Genomic DNA, 24,125 nt, shown 5'->3' with positions numbered 1-24,125 from the left:
TGCCCCGGTGTCCCAGCTCTTGTCTCTGTGCACCGTGACACAAATGCGCCCCGTAACCCATAATGTAATCTCTTGTTTATGACAGATTGAACACGTTGCAACATTATGATAACGTTATCTACCGCTCTATTGATTGATTTCGTTCCTTCGTTGTAAACAAATGCAAATGGATAGGACGACGGTTAGCAAAACAGCAGAAAAGCGACCAGACTTACATGGTTCCTTTTTAATGTGTGAATTTTGTTGGATGAAAATGTGGATAACTAGCAGAAAAGTGGATAATCTCCATGGAACAAAAACAAAGTGTGTGTATTAGTTTGAGCTGCATAATTGAAAAAAACAAAAAAAAAAAACAAATCTTCACAAAAACAAGTTTGTTTTTTCTGAACTGACTGATTTTGCAGATTGTGTCACTTTGAGTCCATGAACACATAACTAGTTTGCCATATTAAACTCAGTTCATTTTATCATTAATTGTTTATAATTAAAGCAGAAGTGAGTGATATATTTGTGTTAATATAAGTCTTAAATAGTTATATCTTCCGACAGCAATCACTTACATAGAGTGTTTGGTCTGAATCACGGGTCTGTCAGTCACTCTGCTCTGCTCTGAGCCGAAGAGAAAACATTTATCGTATCCTACAGTTTTTATCCAATGAGGAGAGAGAACGGCATGCAGGGCTGTGTGTGCAGCCAAGGAACGCCGTGAATGTGGTGACGTAGCGACGAGGACTGTTATGGTGCGTTCAAGGAAACTCGTATTTTTCCGACTGTGAAGTGGTACCAGTTCGATCTGGTACGAGTTCACCGGTCGGAAGTTACGAGTGGCCGTTATAGTGACTTTCACCGGTAAAACAGGTCGGAAAAACACGAGTGGGTTGCCTGGAACGCTACAAAGTCGTAAGTTGTGACTTGAAGCTGTAATTTACGATTTCAAAAGCCTGCCTGGAACGCAGCATTAGCGAAAACGACCGGATCACTCACTTCTGCTTTAAGCACTTTCTTTGTTTTTTACAATCTTATCTTATTGGATGTAAATTTGCTTTTGGTGGAAAATACTCACTAGTTCTTCTGTTCTTCTGTCCATATATGCTCGCAGTAATGAAAGGTGAGCTGTTTTGACAGAAGGATAAATTTAAGAAAGTCAGTGGTAAATATTTAAGCAGTCATGTGTTGATAGAAGAAAACAATACCTTAATGCAACTTCTAGAAAGATTATTCTCATTGCAGAATTATAAAATGTTTCATCAAGGTTGTATCCATGTATGAAAACAACAACGATCATGTCCTCTGTCCTCTGTCCTGCAGCTGTCCGTCACCTCCTCGTCCCGGGCAGCTTTTCTGCAGTGCCTCCGCTGGGGAATTTGGTGCCCATTCCAAGAGCCAGCTGACTGGAGGGGGGAAGAGATACAGCTTGTTCTGCAAGGAGGTGCAAAGCCAAACCCTCATGGAGTCATGGTCTACAGCACAGAGATGTCTGCCAACACTCAGAGCTCAACGCCGCCCTCGGCTCCAGGCTCAGCTCAGGTAACACGACAGCACAGAGCAGATGAATATAAATAAGTCACTGAGAGGTGTGAAGAAGAGTTTCTTGGTTTTCAGCACCTTCAGCACTCACAACATGTTTCCCCAAAGACGATCTTTACATTATATAAGAAGGTTTTTGGTTTCAGGTGGTCCTAATCTCCTCATATCCACTTTAATGCTACAGCTAGCATTTCCTTTTTTTCCATAATACTGCTTGATATATAGAAAACAGTCAATATATATAGTTATAATATCTATATTTAATTCAATTCAATACTTTATTTCGGACACAGCGGCGGTCCATAGAACAATAAAAAAAACACATATACAAAGAACAGACAGATATTCCAAAATATCACGTATTTACATACAAGCTAAAACGCCAATGCCTCCAGAGCCTTGAGGTGAACCTGACCGTACTCAGGGCAGGGTTTGCCAGCGCAGAAATGATGCTGTTTGTTGATTTAGATATTCTACACATACACATACTGTATAATTAGGGTTGTCAATTGATTATAATGGTTTATTACGATCAAATGCAAATTAGTCATACATTTGTGCTAAATATTTACAACGGGATAAGTGTTTAAATAATAATGGACAAATACGCTACTTTATGCAAATGTACCTTTATTATAAATGAAAAGAACTACAACAAAAATTGTTTAGACAACCTCAAAGGCCTTTCTGCAGTTGGCCTAATAAATATGCTTCATATGATAGCTCCATCTGAGTGCTACAGTAACTGTTAGCAGAGAAAGTTGAGCTTGAGACTTCAGCCGATTCATTATAGGCAACTGAACCTGTGTAAACTGTGTACTGCGTACAGAATATGTGTTAATCATGCACCAAAAAAAAAAGAGAAATAGTTGTGTCCAAAGGAATTTGCATTAACGTGCAAATATTACATTGACTTTGACAGCCCTAATGTTAGAACAAAACTCAAAGATCACTGAGACTAAATACTGTAGATTAGATCAAGTTTATTCGTGCTTTTCAGGAAAATGAAGATCTTGGCAGCTTTGTGTGTGATTTGTGTGAGTCTGTTTTTGTCGGGGGCTGACAGCAAATCAAAGAAGCAGGGTAAGCAGCGAGGGAGGATGGGCTGAACAATGCTTTTGTAAAGTAGCAGCTGAAGGTGGGGGGCATCTAGGAGTGCTCTTGCGGATGGCGGAGAGTCTCTGTTGGCAGCGTTTATGGTTGCCAGTGGTGTGTTGTTGGAAGCTTAGATTGTTGTCCAGTGTGAGTCAGAGATATTTGTGGCTTTCCACCATCCCAACTGCTTCAGCATTGATGCTGACAGGGTTGTGGGTGGGGTTAGGGGCTGACCTGTTGGAGGAATTAAAGACCAGTTCTTTTGTCTTAGAGACATTTAACTGCAGATGATTGTCAGTGCACCACTGTGTGAGATGGGAGATGGACTAGGTCATTAGTCCTGGTCTGATATAGACCAGTGAACCAGAAGAACATGGAAGTGAGATATGTAAATAATTTGTGTAAAATAATAATAAATACATATGCAATCAGGCCTCTGGGACAGAGAGAGACTGAGAGTTAAAAGGAGGACCACCCAAACCTTTCTAGTGGTCGATGGCATCAAAAGGTTTGAGAGCTGCTGCTGAACCCTGTAACAACATAACCAGGGTTACTCTACAGTGCAAGAGGAAGCAGGATTAAATCCCAGAGAAAAAGTCTTTTGCCTCAGTCAACTCACAAGATCTGTTACATGATTACAAAAATGTTACAAAAAACACAAACATTTAACTAACAATGCTTTAAGTAAACTCCTTCGTTCAATCCACAATTTCTCACAGTTTTTCTAATTTCTGAGTTTTGTAAATTGTTAATTTTCTCTATTTTTTGTCCAGTTGTGCTTTTTGTCTCAATTTGTGTCAGTTTTCCCATTTTGTGAATTCCTTCAATGATGGTTAGATATTGGTCTTTTGTCCATGTCTCTATTCTCCTCCAGCTCCTTGTAAATTGCTTTTTCACTTTGCTACAAACGGTATTTTAACAAAATAAGTCTTGAAGATGTGGCAGTTCTTTTCCCAGGAAAATTCCCACCTTACTTTAAATTTGTGGTTGTGTGATGAATCTTACATGTAGCCAACCATCTTCTCCAATATCTCTATTTAGTCCCCTCTCACATTTTCTCCTAATGTCTCATCAACCTAAATTCAAAAGAAGTGGATTATTGTTTTACATTTAACAGAACTGTGAGTGAAGCATCATCTGCTCCACTCTGTCTTGAAGTGACATGCTCCACCTGTACAGGGACACATTAGTCATAGTGCTCTGTAAATCTCCACATCACATCACCTTCGTGACATATCCAAAAATGTAAAGGTTGCACAAGTTGTCATCTTGTGATGATTTGACTTTTCGCACCTCAGCTGTGAATTTTCACGCTGCTCAGGCAGTTGAAAATAACCACATGTCACGGCTGTGTGTCTGCTACAGTATCTCATCCCATCCGTGTGTGTGTGTGTGTGTGTGTGTGTGTGTGTGTGTGTGTGTGTGTGTGTGTGTGTGTGTGTTAACCTTCACCTCTCACTCTGCTGTCTTTGTGTCTCTGAAATGTTTCAAACCTGTCTCCAAGGTGAAAGACACCATAACTTTTCGGCTGTCATCCGGTCTGGAAGGGAAGGCGTCCAGCCCGAAGGCATCTCTGAGGACGAAGCAGGAGAGCGTGTCACGTCAGAGACGATCACCTTCATCGCCTTCTCAGGGTAAATATGAAGCTAATATGAAGAGTTTCCTCCGAGATGGAGGTGAGAAAGTCGTTACTGCTTTAAATGGATTCAAAAATTCTGTTTGTCTGCGGCAAAGCTTTGTTTGTTAAAGAAGGAAGTCTGTGTGGTCTGTTTCCACTAATTGTTTTGTACGTGTATCTCAAGTGTGCGGCAGCACCCAGGTGTAATCAGCCAAAGTTCTCAGAAAAAAGCATCAAACTTGCACGTCCTCTGCACATAATGCAGCTCCACCTCTGCAGTGTTATCTCAATGGCAGCACCTGCTCTCTTCATGATTAGCAACACTCCATGACGAGTCTGAGGGGAATATAGGGATAAACTCAAAGCGCTCTGAGAAGACTTTGTCCGTCCATTAGGGCCTCTTGATCTTGAACAAGCCTCACTTTGCAGCCTCACTCCAATGTCTCCTCCCCCTGAAGGAGGAAATAACTAACAGCAGTGTTTACAGCGTGTACTGTACAATCTAACTGAAAAGTGCTTTCAGAGGTAAATACTGAGACCGATACTATATACTCTGTATAAATATACAGTATTTTTATTTTCTGTCACTGATGAGTTGTATTCCTCTTGGGTATTATACAGTATCTATAAACTGAACATCTGAAATGGCAGCGGTTATAAGGCAAGGCAATTTTATTTGTATAGCCCGTTTTTACAAACAGTTTGTCTCAAAGGGCTTTACATGGCATCATAACAACATCCATAACAAGCATAGAACAATTTAAAAAAACAACTACTATACAACAACAACTATAGCATCCAAAACAATAAATCCAAACCATATTATGTACAACCAAAAAGCATGTTCATAATATACTTAGGAGGACTCAAAAGTTGTGAATAAAATATCTAAATCTATCCCAAAACTCATAGGTAAACAGTGGAGAGAGGCCAGAATCGGTGAAGCCTCACCAGACCCCCTAGGATTTGTTAAACATGTAGCAGCAGCAGTATTCTGTAATTGTAGGGGACAGACAGAACCAAAACAACAAAGCTTCACAAAGTCATATCACAAATTAAAAAAGCACGACATACGGATTTATTACCGTATGTCTTTCCTACATACATTATATGACCCTTGATGGACAAGCAGAAGTAAGACTGACTGACTGACTGATGTAGTTTTACACCTCCTACAACCACATAGTTTTACGGGGGTTATCAGGGTAACTTGCTGAATTTCTTTTACCACAAGCATCTTCATTCCATCATTCTTAATTAAGTGAGACTGCTCCTCCACAGCCAGAAGACACATAGCTCCATCCTGAACCCGCAGCTCCACGGAGGCCTCCCTCTGAAACAAAGTTCTGATTAGATATTTCACTAGTTCCCGAACACATCCTGAGATAAATGATGAGCCACCGTCTGCATCTCTTATTGAAAACCCACGCTGCTGATTTTCCCTGTGTCTTTGAGCAGATTGATTAAAAGTGTAGTAAACAGTGCGCACAGCCACTCAATCCCAGTGACAGCAGAAAGAGTCAGAATGGACCCTGGTCGTCTGCTCGATGATTTCCCTCCTAATGATGCTGTTAACTTATCTTGGGAGAGAAGAATAGTGTTGATCAGGGCCCACTTCACGGGTGTGCAGAGAAGCCTTTTGGCAAAGTCTATTAATGACATTTTAATCAGTGCTCAAGTGTCCTCAGAGGAGTCGCCCGAGAAGCCTGAATGATTTGGGCGAGTGTTGAGAGGAGGAGGAGGATATCATGAATCTCTGTCAGTCTTTGATGTCAGCATCATAATTATGCTTGACTTTGTGTTTCCAAGATTGTGTGTGTATGGGTGTGTGTGTATAGGTTTGCTGCTTTCCATTGCAGAAAGGTTACTTAAACCAATCCAAAATGCATGGCTGGTCTGAAATATGTATTACATGTTTTTGATGCCTGTTTGTATATCTATTAACAGGGCAAGCGTTTGCTGCGTTTGCATCAGTCGTTCGTTAGAAAGCAGAGAACAGACACGCACACACACGCTCAGGATGAATCTCTAATTTATTCATGATGGACATGGAAACGACCTCCAGTAGAACTTCTCCTCGAGTCCAGGAATTTTCATTCGTCTATAATTTAGCTGCAGGATCTCCTCGTTGTTTACGTGACCACGGTACATCACACACTGCTTCCTCTGACGGGCAGGGAGGAGTGAAATATAGAGTTGATCTCGCTGTTTTGACAGAGATGCTCATTAATACGCTTTGATAATGCATCATCTTTGCGTATTTAAATGAGTTTTCCTGTGCACGTTGTAGGTAGGGCCCACTGATGCTGATCTTGCAATATATGGGCATAGGTCAAAAGCCTATAATAAATAATTACATACTTTCATTTCACAAGCCCCCATCAATCCTACAGTGTTGTGTCGAGCAAACCTATATTAATAAGAGAACCTGAATGAAACTGAATGAACACAACACTAACACTATTTCTCTATTTCTAAATTAAATTAATTGAAATGAAATCCAGACAGTTTGCAGTTTGTCTAAAGGCAAGAAAGAGAAAGACTCGGATCAGATGATTACATTGTCTGGGCTGTTAGAAGGAGTTCATATCCACCTCTTGTTTCTCTACCTTGTGCTTCCTCCCCCTCACCGTTAACAAACAAACGACTCGTCAGTGCAGTGTGGCTAACGAGATGCAACATGTTTCCATCAGGCCAAGACGCAAAACAGTGAGAAAATGGAGAATCCTTAAAACAAAATGGCTGTCAGTAGGAGGTGGAGGCAGTTGAATTGGGGTGGGGGGGGTACCAGAGTACATTAGTGACACAGATCCAGCCGATCCTGCGCTGTCGCCCTCCTGCATGCTTGTAGTCTGAGCAGATGGGAGCTACAGTACGACACCCCAGGCAACTGAAGCAATTTCCAAAAGGCCAGTGAAGCCGGGCGCAGAGAGCGAGAAGGAGTGGGAGAGGAGGACAAAGAGATACTGGAAAGCCTTTCAGTTCAGCATTACCATGGCTACCAACCAAAGAGCCAGGCAGCATTGTTAGACTTAAAACTCTGTGTGACATCTAAATCCAGCGCTGCCTCCTGATCTCTGTGAAATTGGATAGATTTTTTTTACAGATTCTAAATAGTTGTGGTCTCCACAGCGTTCAGCTGACTTATTTGCTTTGCTGGAGTTATTTAGGACACATAGTGACAGTGTGTTCTTTATTATGCCTCAGTGAGCCACCTGACTCCAAATCCTATCAACGGCAATGCAATAAAAAAAACATATGACACTTTACCATAAGCTTCCATTATCCTCTCATAAACTAATATTCCATCAAATGTCTAACGGCACAATAAAGAGAGAAGAGCCGGCAGGTGTGCCGAGCAGGGACGACATTATAACGTTGTTAATTTAGCTTGTTAAACACTGAGATGCAGTTGTTTGTACAGAGACAAGAGATTTCACTCAACAAGAAACACATAAAGGCAGACTATGACGAATAGAATACTTTATAAATTGCCTGAGGGAAGTTACGTTTATATGTTACAATAATATAGCTCCCTACATACAGTATGCAACTATAAAGATAAAATCTGTCAATAATAAACACTATATGCAGAGATAATATTTACATTTACAAATATCTACAGTTTTTTGTTGGATTATTGCACAAGTTGTACAGGGATGTTATATGTTATGTATTCTGTAACACTTTAACATCTGCACACTCTCTAATAAGGAGCTGTTGCTTTTATTCTGAAAAGCCCGATCATTAAAGGTGCACAAAATGTATTAACCTATAGGCAATAATTTCAAACCTTCTCTTAAATCTGTCAAATCTATGTGTGTTCCATTAGCACATTATCTAATCAGGAGTTTGTGCTTTTATTCTGGAAAAAGCATTCATTAAAGTGATTGTAATTTCTAAACTGCAGTAACAGTGTTTAAGACTCAGTTGATTTTATTCCTCAATTAAGCTGAAGTGAAAGATACTGTAGGTAAGTGTTTCAAACAGCTTCATTTAGTGTTTCTACTGGTTTTAACCACTTGTGGATAATTCAGCTATTGGCAAAAACTGTTGAACGTCTCCCTCATCAGCTACAGAGAAACAATCAGAACCTCTGTCCTTTGTGCAGTGTCACTCAAACACTCACTAGAAACATCAAACTGCTTCACCCAGTCTTTTTAAAACTGTTGTAATCACTGGGCCTGTTTGATTTCAAATATCTCCAAAAGAGTCCTGTTGCTTCATGAAGTTAAGACTGACTGTTACAACAAAGCCTTGCTGCTGTGTTTGCACTTTTACTTATTACCTTTTACTCTAATGTTTTTTTCTTATGTCTGACATGTTTCTATGCCTTAGGGAGAACTATCCCTCAATATAATGACAGTAAAAGTTGCTAATACCTTAAACTGGGTGGAGTTTACGGTCATGATCCCAGGCAATTTCTTGACATTAACTAACTTTTGGTTTGACTGAGACTCGAGGCAGGAGACCGAGTTTAACAAGGTGGATTCACTGTTAGTGTTTTTCTCCACATTTTCTTATGTTTGTGTTTTTCAGGTCAGAGACTTGTTCCTGCAGCTTCTCCTCCAGATTCTCCTCAAGGCCCCGGGGTAAGACACCATGCCATCACTAAACCCTAAAACCCACAGGCCAGAGTCAGTCAGTGCACTGACAAAAAACTTCTGCCAGAAGTTCCCTCCAAGAAAGTCTGCACAGGTCCAGATACCTCACTGTCCTCCCCAAAGAAATGAAAACAGGTGTGAAGAAGGTTGAGATCCATCTCACCTGTGTGTCGCTGATCTATAGATCAATCAATCACCCGTTTGAGTTGTGTCTCAGCAGAATAAGCAGCAAACATATTATCAGCTTATCAAGTCAATTTGACCAACAAACAGTCATTAACACATCTTGTGTTTGCATCCTGTATTTGTTCTGGCCCCCCAAACTTGTTTAGAAAGATATTAGGCAGCAAACTGTACAACATTCTCCACCGGCTCAGTCTTCCAGTGGCCAACTGCTTGTGAGGCGTATACAAAGACAAACGAGTGTCAACCAAATGTCTTTACTCTGGTTGAGGTACAGGTCAGTAAGGCCTGTGCTGTGTGGTCTGCACACACAGAGGTGGATTTTGGGTTCTGACATGGTAATGAAACATTCTCACCTGTGTGAAGACGGTAGCTAATGAGAAAATGATTATCTGGCTCGGCCTGAGTTCATCAGAGGAAAAAACATCGAACAAGTGAATTCCAACTGAACTGGACGACTCTACAGCAGCTTCCTGCTCTTTACACAGGAAACGTGCTTGTTAGCAGATTTTATAGCACAGCAACATCCCGGTGCCACATTGATGATGATGATGATGATAATGATGCCGCCTCGGTCCAGAGTTTAAACAGAGTTTCTATGCTTTTTAAATCTTTTTACACGTCTGTTCTGACTCATTCATACAATATGTCTGTACATCCTAGAAGGACCTTCGTCAGATTTGGCACACATTTCCAATTGGACTCAAGGACGAACTGGTTACTGAATATTTCCATAATGCCTTGAGAGATTTTTATTTATTTATTTATTTTAAATTTGGTAAAATGTTCAACAAGACTCAAGGATTAATTGATTAGACTTTCATTGCCACAAAACATGATTTTGACCTTGTGAAAGCAATATTTGGAAAACTTCTGATGTTTAATTTGGGCAAAAACGATTTAAGGACAAACTGAGACTTAGACTTTGATGCTAGAAGGTCAAAGGTTAAGGCAAGAGTCACTTCATAAAACACACACAATTTCTCCGAACAGCAATCAGCGAAATTGCAGAATTTCAGACGAGTTCATATTTTTCTGACTGTGAATAAACAGGATTTTTACAGGAACTAGTGTGAGTGGAGGAGGAGCTGATCCTCGTCTTTTAATCCTAAACCTGTTTGAGATCTAAAACACTGGTTTTATGAAAATACACTGCTGCTCCAGTTTTACTGAATATGCATGCAGCTGGCTTGGCAAAGGGAAAATGGAAGTGTGTGGGAGTGTGTATGTTGGAAAATGGGTGAAAGACAACAAAACGCTTGTGTGTCAGTCACAGAGAATGTGAATCACCACAGAAACCCAGAGAAGAAGAAGTAATATTGATGATAATCATTCCTATTTGCATCAAATCAGATTAAATGTCACATTAGCATCATTAGTATGTGAGAAGCTTCCCGCAGGCAGCTGATACAGAGCTGATCAGTTCCATCGTCAATGTAACTGCAGTCGTTCATCCATCTCATCTGAGCTGGGCGAGGATGACTAACTCATATCCTATTCTTATATTTGTGAAAATACCAACATCAACCATATGTAGCACACACCAGCAGTGTGTGTGTGTGTTAGTCCTGGCTGAGCTAAGCTACAGGGCGTTACCATCATCCCTCAGCCTGAGTGGAAGTGCCAGTGGAGACGGGGAGTTGTGATAGATGCTGCTCTTGCTCAGGATGAGGCCAGGGACACACACACACGCACACACACATCAACACGGAGTCACAGAGCGGAGGAGGAGACAGATCAGCTCTGTTTCAGTGTGAGCTCTCTGGGCCAAAATGAGCCACAGTCTGTATCGTCGACTCATTTTAAATTGAACCAACAGGGGCTGGGAGCTGTGGGAGTGCTGCACCCATGAACTCCACAAATCGACTCTCATTTTGATTAAGCAGCGAGGGCGGTGCTGTGGGTGAGTGGGCAGCTCCCAGTGGCTAACAAGAGATGGCTGTGGTCATACTGGGCTGCTCATAGGGGATGACATTAGAAGAAGATGGTGCTTAGCTGGATACACCTTCTCTCTTCATCCATTATCAACACCAGGTCCTCCAATCAGCCCAACCACATAGAGAGAAAATACATTTCCTCTATTTTTCGTTGGATTTCCATAATATTCTTGCAAGTATCTCATCCTCTAATAGATGCTGCTTTTGCTCAGGATGAGGCCAGGGACACACACACACATAATGTAAAGGAGAGTGTAAAGCAGCATTCATTAGTGCCTTGCCTGCTTGTTGTGCCCACCATACGTATAGATGTGTATCTGATGTCCGTCCAGGACTGTGCATAAAGAAACGGGGCGTGTGAAGGGATGCCACCGCTGCTGGCAGTCGACCCGCAGCTCATCACGACTCTGGTGCTGCTGCGAAATTCACAAACACCCTCTATGTGTCTCTGTCTGCTTCCCTTTCAAACGCACCGCTGGAAAAATACACTCGTTTCAGTCCTAAAGTGATTTTCCCTGTTCGACAAAATTTTTCTCTCTCCTCCTCAACATGGCTGTCAAACGCTGATTAATCAGTGGCGTCCTTCTCTGAAATGGCTCTGTAAACACGCCGTGCACTTCAGCTCTGTCTGTAGGCATTGTTGGATCTGACAACTTTCTCTTGCTCCGCATAAATTATTGATTCTCACACCCCTGGTTCTCCATGTTGCAGAATGCTGAGGATCTGGTGGTGGTATTTATAGCCAACATTTGGGGCGAGCAGCTGAGTTAGTTCGCCCTTGTTGATGATGATTTCTCACACGGAGCCGTGGTCATGTTTCAGGGTTGCGCTCGTGGTCTGTTGACCCAGGTGGTCTTGTCGTCCGCAGACCGGAGGTGAAGCCGTGTTTCATTTTGTTGCTGGCAGAGCTCTGTTTGGCAGCTGGTCCTGGCTCAGTCACACCTCATTTTTGCAGCCCTCCTTCACACAGTGGTTTAGTAGCTTGTCTTTTCAAAAACAACATGATTCTGGGCTTCTGAGCTTTATTATATTTCATAGGTCCAGCCTTTATCGCTGTGTGTGACTCCTTCAGTCTTAACACCGAAAAGAGGAAGCTGTAACTCACAATAAATACTAAGTGACATAAAGCGGGAGAAAATGAGCTTTTTGTGTCAAAGCATAAATTGATTTGTTGTGTTTTCCTCAATGCTGGTGCTGTATGAGGAAATGCACTTTACATTTACATGCTGCTGAAATGAGATGGATTTTTCTTTTATAATGAACTTTCATTTGAGACACCAAGGCCACAGTCGCATCAGTGTGAGAGCTTTGCTATAATAAAGGCTGCAGGAAAACTCAAAGCGCTGAGATGAACAACAAAAGCTATTCTAGGAGATGTTAACCTAACTGCTCTGATCCGTCTCCTAGTCTCCAGTTCTGGTCTCAACAGACTCTGAGTCTGGGTCGGACTGAAGCTTAAACATGTGGGTGAGTCTCACTGATGTTTCCTCCTCTAACCATCTTGATGCTCTCTGCTCTTTGACCTTGAGCCAGCAGGTGGTGGGCGGGGCAACGACCTGTTGATTCAGGTTTCTTACCCAGAAATCAGAGCAGATGAAAACAGGGAGATGTGAACATAATAACTGAATATGCTTGACCGAGGAGGATTTTTACAGAATTTAAAACTTGAAGCTCTGTTGATTTTTTGAGGCCCCCACATTCTCAATTACATTTCATGTATTATCACCCTGTTTATAATCTGCCGCTCCGTTTGTCTTTATTTTCAATGTTCTTTGCTCTTTATTTTGATTCTTACTAATCTCACTATTCATTTCTTCAAAGTATCCTGCACATCCACAATGTTATTTTCTCATTATCACTCTTGCACATTATTATCACTCATCTTTAGTTTCATCTCACCGTATTGTTCACACTTTGACTTGGTACCACCCCCAACCCCGCTCACCACTCCATCTCCTTTCCCCTGCATCTGTAATATTGTTCTCCTTTGTGTGCTTGACTCACCCGCCTTTTATTCTCCATATTTCATTCCAATAATCTCTCCATCTTTTTCACTGGATCTGACTGTTAATCCTCTGTCTGTTTAGCCCACACCTGTCTCCCACTTCCTCTCTCTGAGACTTGTGATGAGCCTGACTCCACGCCACGGCCTCACACTGGCATGAAAACACACCAAAGACAGACGGGAGAGAATACGTAGTATACCTTGAACACACACACACACACACACACACACACACACACACACATGAAGGTCCCATGAAGCCAAAATGTGAACAGATGATCTGCTTGGCTGTTAGGGCAAACAGGCTGAGTTCAGAACATTGGCAGACACAGCAATGCTACTACTAATTGCCTCACTCTGCGTATTCTGTCAGCGTGTGTGTGTGTGTGTGTGTGTGTGTGTGTGTGTGTGTGTGTGATCCTCACATGCAGAGAGAGTCTGGTGTCTTTCACACCCTCTGGGTGCAGGACACGGTGACTCAATGTGAGATCACATGCGCCTGTGTGTAAATGTGATATGTTTTAGTGGTACTTGTGAGGACTGAGTTGTGACAGCCCACTGGTCTGGACATTTTAGCGTGTTTTGAATTGTGAAGACAACAGATCATTACAGGGTCACACCTACATCTAGAATAGTATTCGTGAGTGAACAAATGAAAACAACAAACAGAGATTTTAACTCTGTGGTTTCAATACTGTTAATTCATGTCAATTTCAGTTGATGTAAGTTGCCCAACAATGCCTATGTTTACGTGGACAGCAATATTACATTATTTATCTGAATAAAATCCAGCGATGAGGTCATACTTGGAGTAAACATAAATGTATTGTGAAGTATGTGGAATATTCCAATAAATTGCATAACTGAGACATGTTTACACCTTAATCTCACCAAATATTCCAACTGAAGTTTGTGCAGCATTTTTTGACAATTGGCAACTCCTTGGCAAGTCCTGGTTAACGGTTGTGTAAACTAGCTTGTGTAAACTCATAGAAACATGGCTGCTTCAAAGAAGAAGTGTCATTTTTGGGAAGAGGAAGAAAGTGTTAGGTCGGGTGGAAACACTGCAATGGAGGGAAACAACACATCTACGTCACGACATAAGGCGTCATGATGCTGCTATCACTACTGAATTTAACTGGCTTATTCAGAATATGCCGATTAACTAAACGGGAATATTCTCGTAGCTGCTGCACAAATTGGAATGTGGATTTTACTTGGAATAAGGTGAGCATCTAACATACTCAATGAAAGGACCTAAGCATCTCAAATCAGTTACATCTGCATCTTTGTCTTAGCCTCGTAAACCAGCCTCTCGCGGAAATGCATTTCATTTCTCGGGAGAGTCTGGCCTCATCCCCCCTGTAAGCGTTTGGGGTGGGCGGGAGCTGGGTGGGAGTAGTAGCAAAGACGGTTTAATATCTTTGGTAGTAGCGTTGACAGACAACCCCATTCAGCCAATCAGCAAGTTGGTGTAGTGACGGGGCTTTGCACCAGTCGGTCCCTGATTGGCCAACGTACTGTGTCAATCACAGCGGGCGACGCTGATTGGCTCGGCCTTCTGAGGGTTTCAGTCCAAACGCTTAGAATGGGGATGAGGCCAGACTCTCCCTCGGAATGAAATTAAATGCACTTCCGCGAGAGGCTGGTTGACGAGGCTATCTTTGTCTAATATAAAAAATTGATTGATGATCTTAAACATTTAAGTGTGACAAATGAATTCAGGATGGGGGAAAATACTTTTTTACAGCACTGAGTTGTTCTGAAACTCAGGGAAGAGCAGGGGCACTCCAGCAAATAAACTACTTTCATTACACGTGTTGTTATTACTAAGGAAGGCAGTTGAAGTTGAATCTAATCAATTCTTATTAGGGCTTTCAATCAATTAGAATTCATTGCATTAGTGTTGATGGTTAATGAAAATTAATCACAAACCACTGTAAAGTGTGTAGCCTGTAGTGTTATGGTTGTGTAATTGGCATTACATTAATGTGTTATTATCACCTGTACTTTGATAGTCCTGAATCCAATGTAATGTACAGTAATATAAAATGCAGTAATGTGATATAATAAAACACAATATATTATAATATAATGTAAAAGCTAAACAGAGCAAATATAAAGTAGCACGACAAAACCTCAAGCACCCGCAAAGGAAATGGGGCCACACTGAACTATTGTTAAGTCACAAGTTGCTAATAAATGTGAACTTTAATGAGGCCACTAGCTCGTTTGAGAGTGGTGCAAAGATTCTTACTGAGATTTTCTGGTATACTGTATGTCAGAGCAGTTTGCTGTTTCTTTGCCTCATCTTTCCTTGAATCATAACTCATCTTGTCTTTTGAGAAGTGGCTACTTTTAGTACAAAGATTGGTTTCATCATTATTGGGGAGGCTGTGCAGCCAAATGTTGTTTCCTAGGGAACCCAACATGTCAGGATGAATTCTGAATTTTCGGGGGACGTGTATGAATTCACTTACAGGACATGCTTTATTTTTCCATTTGACAAAACAGTGCAGTCGTCAATAATGTGGAGTATCCTGTTTAAATATTCTGAACAGTGTAAACATCATATCTTCAATGATGATTCAGAACAAACCGATACAGAATAAATATGATGCTGCCAGACTGAACTGAATAAACCTATATTTCCAACATAAAGCTCCATATGGAAAAACTGAAAAGCTTCAGGGAAAAACTAGGCCTAAGATTTTTTTTCTATACAGTCAGGGCTAATGTATACATCTACAATTACATATATCTTGTTTGATAAAGTAATATGGAAAAGGATCCGTCTTTAATCTGTTTTAAGAGCCAATGGAATCAATATTAATCAATATTGTCCACACTAGCACAGTAGAATCAGTGTGTGTGTGTCCGCAAGATCAATGGGTGAGTGAACATCTCCTCTCTCACTGCTCAGTATGGATCAATGCAGTATCTTTATTGTGTCCCAGGAGCCATTTGTTTTGATAGTAGCAGATTCAATAATTTCACAGACAGTTGATGACAGCGACTGAAAAACACCGTCAGGTTGTTGAGGAACTGTGGCCACAAGTCGTCCAATAATATTGTTTCAACACTCTCTCTGTGTTTCCTGTTATGTAATATGATAAACTTTGCACAGTCCAAATTTAGAAAAATCAAACCAATATTCTGTTGCTTATTGATTAAACATCTGACACGGCTCTGATCCTGCCAGGCATTCCCGCTAAAAAGAAGAAGAGTGTGGGAGATAGCATCGTCTAAATTATGAATTGAGCTGCAACAGAGAAGATCTCCCTCTTCCTCCCAAGTAAATCTCTGCTTTTACTGGTGAAACTTTTCCCAGAGGAAAGTGATACATCTTAAGAATTGTGTCCACAAGTGTCTCTTAAGCAATCAAAGTGTCTCAGTCCCCAGGAACTATAAAGGAAAGGCTACAGCGTGATGTCATGATGTAGATTATAGGGTTAATGGAAATCATAATGGAACGTTACGAGACAGACTTGTTTTTGAGGCAAATGCGTAACCGAAACTACATCCCAGAAATAGCGTTCTGAGTATTTGCTTTATACGTTATTATTTCATAGTGTGGCGAATGTGCAGGTCACAGCTTGTCCACGAGAGTGTTTTGGAGTTGTTGGATTGTGTATTTAGTTCGATTAGGGAAACGTGGAAATACTGTGCAGCTAGCGTCTCTCCCCTGCCGATCTAAAAACAGCTTGCACCGACAATTAAAGGTAATGAACCTACTCCTAACACTATAGGGATTATGGCAATAGGTGAATTTGCCAAAATGTTGAAATATCCCTTTAAACCCTCGTCCCTGCAGTTGAAATACACAAAGTTTCTGAAAAGGATCTTGGCAAAAAGATGCTTTTTATTTCCACCACTACGACTACGTTGGTGCTATAGCCATTACTTCAGCCATTACTGCTCACTGTATCTTGGCCATTGTATTTTTACAGTACATTATCAACAACAGAGGTCACTCATTGTGCTTAGTATAAATAAAATTAGCATAAAAATAGAAGTAGAAGCATGATAAGAAAACAGGAAAAACAGATTATGACATTTAATAATCAAAGTGGAGGATTAAAGATCAAAGATTAGATGATAATTATTAACCCTTCAGTCCATTTTGTGGTTAAACAGCACAGCTTTATCAATGGAACATTTGGGTTGTCACATTTGAGATTTTCATGTGATCAGAGGTTCCTTCCTCCACCTCAGCAAGGAGGGAGTGAAGAGCCAGTAGATGTGGTTTAGGTGTCATTTCAAGATTCCTCCTTGTAGGCATCCATCAGGGAGGAAACTGGGCATGGGATGCATAAGCTCCTCCATTAGATAAGCCCCAGAAAACAGTGAAGATTTGAAGAAATTGTGTGAAATTTGTGAAATTCTGGTCATTAGCCAGACACAGTAAAAAAAATATGCTGAGGTGTTCCTATATTATAGCAGCCATAACTAATGAGAGAAATTGTCAAGTCACAAGTACTTACCTCGCTTTGCTGAAGCCACAGAACATTTGAAATGAAGTGAGGTGAGAAAAATTAGGAATCTCTGTGTGTGGAAACAACGAATTTTACTACCAAAAAGACTCACATTGGAAAAATAATTACCTGGTCTGTCAAACCTTGATTTAATGTATTTTGCAATTCATGCAGTAACAGAATAAAAGGCAGAAGGTTGCTTTGGGGCTCAGACGACACTGTCAGTTTCCATGGAAAAGAGAGGTCACAGGTGAAGATGTGAGCACCTCTGTCATGTCCTACAGGTGTTCATCCAGTGTCTGAACAAACTGAACAAACCTTTATCCTGCTGTCTGTCTGTAGTGTTCAGGTGGAGAAGCTGCTCAGCTGCTTTTGCATCATATTTCACTGGAGGTGAAAGTTGTTCACTATCAGTGGTGATTGATGTGTCTGCTGCTCTTGTGTAACTCTGACGAGCAACAGCAGCAACATTTCCTTTTTCTTTCTTTTTTTCGAGGGCCGACAGTGTTGAAATGATCGTGGGTGGAGAAACGGGTGGAGTGAGAGGGGCTTACGAGTGCCGAGGCAGTGTAATGGTCTGTTGTTGTCATCTGCGCCGGCACATGTGTCTCTGTGGCATGAAGCGTGCTCCTGAGCCGTGTTGTTCCTAATCATAATAATAACAGCAAAACATTTGCATTGTTGTCTCTGCAGCTCTCACTGTCTCAGCTGGCAGCTACTTCACGCTACCCGACCATCAGCCACTCCAGCTCAGCGTTGCTGTGGCAACAGTCGTTTCCTTCTCTGCTCCATCCTTCCCCGTTGGCATCGGCCCACCAGCTGTCACATGTCGTAAGATTTCCACCCCCGTACCCACACTCACACACACATACTCTCTCTCACACACACACACACACACACACACACACACACACACACACACACACACACACACACACACACACACACACACACACACACACACACACACACACACACACACACACACACACACACAGGATAGGGAAAATACACAAGCATTAAGGGAGTTGTAGGTGCATTTACACACAATGTGCACATTCAGATGCAGTTCTGCTAAAACATGGTGCATAAGCCTTGAAACAAGTCTCAAGACAGTCAGTCATTCAGTAAAGTTCAAAGACACACACACCTGTACAGTACTGTGCTGCCAGCCACACACACACACACACACACACACACACACACACACACACACACACACACACACACACACACACACACACACACACACACACACACACACACACACACACACACACACACACACACACACACACACACACACACACAGTCCTCTTAACTGAACTCCAGCCCTGCCTCCACACTTTTTTTTTTGTCTTTGGAGCCGTTGAAGCTGCTGGAGGTGCTGGAGTTGCTCCTTTTCATCTTTATAATCAAAAGAAATATTATTCTTTGACTCTACTTTCCAAATCTCTCTACAAAGAGGGCCTCGATTTTTAAAGGTACCCAGTATCCTGCATAACATTGTGCTTTGCATTCTGGAAAAATATGTTTCATGTGCTATATGTTCAGGGCAATATTTATTTACCTCATTTCTGTGTCAGCTGCCATGTTGAAGTATACTTTGTGGCCTTTGATGGGGTCACAGACGTAATTTTTTATTTTAAGGCTAGTTTTAAAACTATATTGAAAGAGTGGACTTTCCTATGCAGCTCTACTGTATGACACCACATGGCACCATGAGGAGGTCTAAACAAATGCAAACAAGCAAAGCAAGCAAACACTTCTTTTTACCTAATAGATCCCAATGAACTAGCACAGAGATGGTAATTGGAATAATGTATGTCTCCACATGCTAACAAGCTTTACAGTATGTATCTGCACAAAACGTTCTGGTTGCAGCTGGGGGTACAGCAGAACTGAGGGTGTCAGCTATACTGTGCTGACTTTAATAACTATGCTGACTAATTTCCTAAAATGACATGAGGGTAACCTGTTTACCCCCAGGTGTAGGTGTTTGCTGCTGGGAATCAGCAAACAGTCATTTTGCCTTTGAAAGCTGCCTTGCCTTGCTAATTTAAACCATGTTCTCCCACAAAAATGCATATATTTGGGAAGCAGCTTGCTGCACAGTATAAAGAGTGGTAAAAGCATAATATTGTAATCCTGGGATTAACCCTGAATTTTTTTTCTCTGCTTATCAAAGTCAGTTTTGCACCTTCACAGATGATATGCACTGTGTGTCTTTGATGTAGAAAAACCGTCATCAGAACAACACACTCCTGGTGTTGCAGCAGTATAAGGGATTTGTTTGGCTCCTTGTAAATTTTGTTTCAGCAGCATCACATGGTGCTAAAGTGTTGGATGCTGCTGTAAACAGTTTTTCTTACAATATAGGAGAGCTCTGCCCTTTTACATGCCACATCTTATTTTTAAATTTAAAATGTGTCACTCACATCTGAACGTCCAGCCTTGCGGAGTGGAATCGTTTCAGTTGTACCTGCTGTGAGTGTGTCACAGCGCTCACTCATCACATCTTGGCTGTGTGGCCACTGGGCTGCGTGGGAAGGAAATGCAGCAGGAGTCGGGACTTAAAACATTAATCGTTGCCATGGATATAACTAATGCAGCGATCTTGACCCTGGTATCTATCCGAGTGGATTTAAAAAAAAAAAAAAAAAGGTTTTGAAAGGAATTCACATTGGCAGTTGGTGTGGAGCTGTAGGCCTCACAGCAGAAATAAACCATGAGGAAGCAGCTCAGGAAGGATGTAGATGTAACACTGGATTTATACACTCTACCTGTGATATGATGCATATTAGGTGCTATATGACCTTTTATATCTTTGCCATGCTTCATATTATTACTGTGTCCGTCTACCAAGCTATCTATACATGTTCCGTAGGGTTGTGATGGAAACTAGCTTAGCAAATTAGCTCATATGTCCTTCCCCTTCCACCCGCTCCTCCTGGGGTGTCCTGGGCTGTTCTCGGTCCAGATGGGGGTGTTGAATTCCCAGATTCTCCTCCAAAGTCAAAGAGCCTGGAATAACTCATCTGAATGTATTTTAATCAGATGTTCAAACCAACTCAACCTCACCATTCAATGCAAACCAGCAGCAGTTCCACTCCAAAACATCTGGAGCCTTCTAGACATCTGGAAATACTTGGTGATTTTGGCAATTACACAAAACAAATCACCATGGTTAAGGGCTAAGATTGGTCAACTCATGAAATGAGAGCTTTTCTTGGATCAGTCTCAGTAGTTTGTTAAGTTCTCCTTCAAAGGCAGATGGATTTCTCCACAGTGAGCGTCCATCTTGCCTCCAAGTACCAATTGGCTGGTGGCTGGACCGCAGAGCAATCAGTGTCCTGTTCAGGGAGCTACAGGCAGCCACAAGCGTGATTTAGATGTGAAACGACAGCAAGAAGCAACTGTTTAACAATAGTGTGAAGGATTCCTATAGAGGTTCGTTTATGCTGCTAAAGCAACAGTACAGAAGCTAGGAACGCCATAATCACAAAGGGGGTAATTATTTTGTTGTCGTCATAAAATGGAGCTTCACTATTTCAAGATCACAGAAAATTATGTCATCATTTTTGAGAAATTAGATAACAGAGCTTTGTTTTCTAGAGATAATGGGATAATTATTTTGTTATCTTTCTCATGTCAAGATCATGGGGTAATTATCTCAAGATAACAGATAAAGGAAGGAACTTTGTTTTTGCAAGATCACAGATTAAAGAAAAATACTGCAGAATGACCTGTCTTGGCTTCCGTAAATCAATATTTCTCTTCTGGAAGAAGAGCAGAGAACGGCATTTCCCAGTGGAAACGTTTTTTCTCTCCTCTCCTGAGCGACGTCAAAAGTTTGATTTACCAACTGACTCCACTGAAGGATCAAGAGTTTGATTGGTTGACATTATCCTGTGATTGACAGATTATTCCTTCAATCACCTGCCAGGTATTTATTTTAATGTGCTGTCTTTTCAGTTTGAAGCCTTCCCAGCTGGTTCTGTGTGACAAACCATCTGCTTCGTCAGGTTGCTGTTCATTAGTTGAAGAGATAATCTGGAAAACTCTGAGTTGATTCACTGAATCATTGTCTCATTCCTTTAGACTGTCATTTTTTTAATTAGATACGTATTGTTTAAGTTATTATATTCTTTCCAGTGTTATCACAGTGGATTGTCAGTGCTGTCTCTGAGCGGTCCTGACCGGTCCACCTGCTTTCATGCCTCAGCACAGCTAAGAAGGACTTTGCTCATATTCTAACTAGACAGCAGTAGCTTTAATGGGTTTCTCCCATAATCCATATAGCTTAAGCTGTGAATCATATTGCAGGAATAATCCAGGAACTGTGGATCAGGCTTACTGGAGATAACAATAGTCAGAAGCACAACATGGCTAAAAAAAGGCCCAATTCAATTTGGTTTTGAAAGACTGACTAGTTCATGCAGTGGAAATATTGTCAGAACAACTTATCTACTGCATAGATATCTAGAAGTACAGGGGTGGGAACATCCCGTATTTTAGTACTTTTGGTTAAATGTCGGGGGCTCTGTCAGCACAGAGAGCGAGAGTTAGCATTAGCACAACTACTAACATTGTGTCGGCCAGTGCCAGTTACAACATAAGGAAATAAAAGATGCTAACTGTGCTAACTGTTCTGACTTGTCTGCTCATCTCTGGTTCTGGTCTCAACAGACCCCTCCTCTAAGTCCATGTCTGACTGAGGCTGAAACATGTGACTGATTCTCCCTGATGTTTCCTCCTCTAACCATTTTGATGCTCTCTGCTCTTTGACCTGGAGCCAGCAGGTGGTGGGCGGGTAAAGGCCTGATCTCAGTTTTTCAGAAAGTCAGAGCAGATTTAATTTTTTACTTACTTTAAAGGGGACATATTATGGTAATATCACTTTTTGAAGGTTCTTTAACATATATTTGGGTGTTTGGCTTGCCTGCCAGACCCCAAAATGTGAGAATTGACAAAAAATCTGTAATTTTCAGGCTCCTGAGATTGAAATCCATATGGTTTTATGAGCTGTTCCCTCAGTTGTCATCCAATGATGTCATTAGTTTTCGAATTTTCATAATACCACCCCTACCTGTGAGTACCGGTACTAGTAGAGGAGGTGGGGCGGGGTGAGCAGTGGCTCATTTGCATTTAGAGGGACAGGTACTGACACCAGCCGTTCTGAACAGGGCTATTTTGAGCTGTGATGTTTGATCCTTGGGGTATTTTGACCAGAGCATGTCATAGACGTGTCTTTAAGACACTTGGGAACTATTTTAATTTTTGGAAAATATGTCTCCTTTAAGGGATGTGTGGCTGTCATAAATCAGCAGCATCAATTGTATCATAACTATCATATGGAGAGTGGTACAAATGTTACATTCCATAAGCTAACTTTCTTTTTTCTTCATCACATTTCTTGGTCACAGTTGAATTGCTCAGATTCTCTTATTCATATAGTTAGATATATATTTTAAAAAAACACAGTCAACATTAAAATAATGGATAAGTGTGATACATTACCTCCTAAAGTCCACTGGCTGCTATTAGTTTTCAGTTATGATACTGTAAATGAGTTTTTGTGACACTCTCTTTGCATATATTGAGTCATTAAATCAGTTGGTGGAATTTATTGTTGAAACCTCCATTTGTCCTTGTCCATGACCTGAGCACACCTGCCTATAAAAAGCAATTACTCATGTGTCATTTGACAGGGTAGTCTTGGCGGCAGCAGGTTCAGATACAGTATAAAGCCATTACACTGAGCCTTTTAAAGTCACTGAGGCCCTTTACACTGCACATCGGCACATCCTCTCAGGTTATTATATTGCAGGCTGTTTGATCACAAGAGGAACATGTCTATGTATGTTGTATCCATGTAGCGGCATGACTTTGGTCGAGGTTATTACCAGCATGTTTGATGGAAAGCTCAATAATGTACAGCCATGCGTGTCCTCTGATAGGCCGCCTGAACTGCTGGCATGTATCACAGAGCAGAGGGAAAATGCTTGAGTGGAAAATGACACCATTAGCACTCCTTCGCTAATTATCTGTGGTAATACCCCTCCAGCTATGTGTGTGTCAATGACAATGAAGAGGAGATTAATGTTTGCCACAAAATATTTAGGAATGTTAAACTGATCCGCAGGCATCTACTGTTCTTTTTCTTCTCAGTAGATAAAATCTGATATTGTAAAGCAGTAAACAAAAAAATGCATAACATGAAATTATATTGTCAAACACAATATTAGAAGAAATTGAGATAAAAGAAGAGCTTCTAAATCACAACATAAATACTAAGTAGTTGGCATTGAATGAACTCATCACTAAGCAGACTTCCAGGGTAACACATGAGCAGTTTTCCAATCATGGAAAATAAAGGAAAAAATAAAAACTATTAAGCTGTCATGGAAAATTATTCCATAATTTCTCTACTGGATGACAGGACTTTGAAAAGCCTTCTGTTTGTGTTGTTTGACTCATCTTGCTTTCTACTGGTTGAATGATTTACAACATTAGTGGCTAAAACTCTGAAGAATGTTATACATCATGTTATATAAAGTTATTTTATCATTTAAATGTCTGTGAGTCTCTGGCTGCAGACTATGGTAGTATTCATTAGGTTTGTAGATGTGACCTGACTCGTTAATGTACAGGTTGATTTAATTCTCTGACTTTCTTAGT

General features: G+C 41.1%; 1 protein-coding gene across 1 annotated transcript in view; it reads left to right on the top strand.

The window, feature by feature from the left end:
• nphp4 (nephronophthisis 4) overlaps positions 1–24,125 on the top strand; it is a gene marked incomplete at its 3' end in the record, with an annotated part of 185,112 nt that overhangs the window by 95,427 nt on the left and 65,560 nt on the right. The window contains exons 9-12 of the mRNA XM_083975577.1: positions 1,309–1,527; positions 4,127–4,256; positions 8,780–8,832; positions 18,138–18,275. Coding sequence (XP_083831703.1) covers positions 1,309–1,527; positions 4,127–4,256; positions 8,780–8,832; positions 18,138–18,275 — 540 coding nt within the window. The remainder of the gene's footprint in view (positions 1–1,308; positions 1,528–4,126; positions 4,257–8,779; positions 8,833–18,137; positions 18,276–24,125) is intronic.

This window comes from Trachurus trachurus (assembly GCF_905171665.1).
Source record: "Trachurus trachurus genome assembly, chromosome: 7".
NCBI classification, from domain to species: domain Eukaryota; kingdom Metazoa; phylum Chordata; class Actinopteri; order Carangiformes; family Carangidae; genus Trachurus; species Trachurus trachurus.
This window is presented reverse-complemented; position numbering and strand designations above follow the sequence as displayed.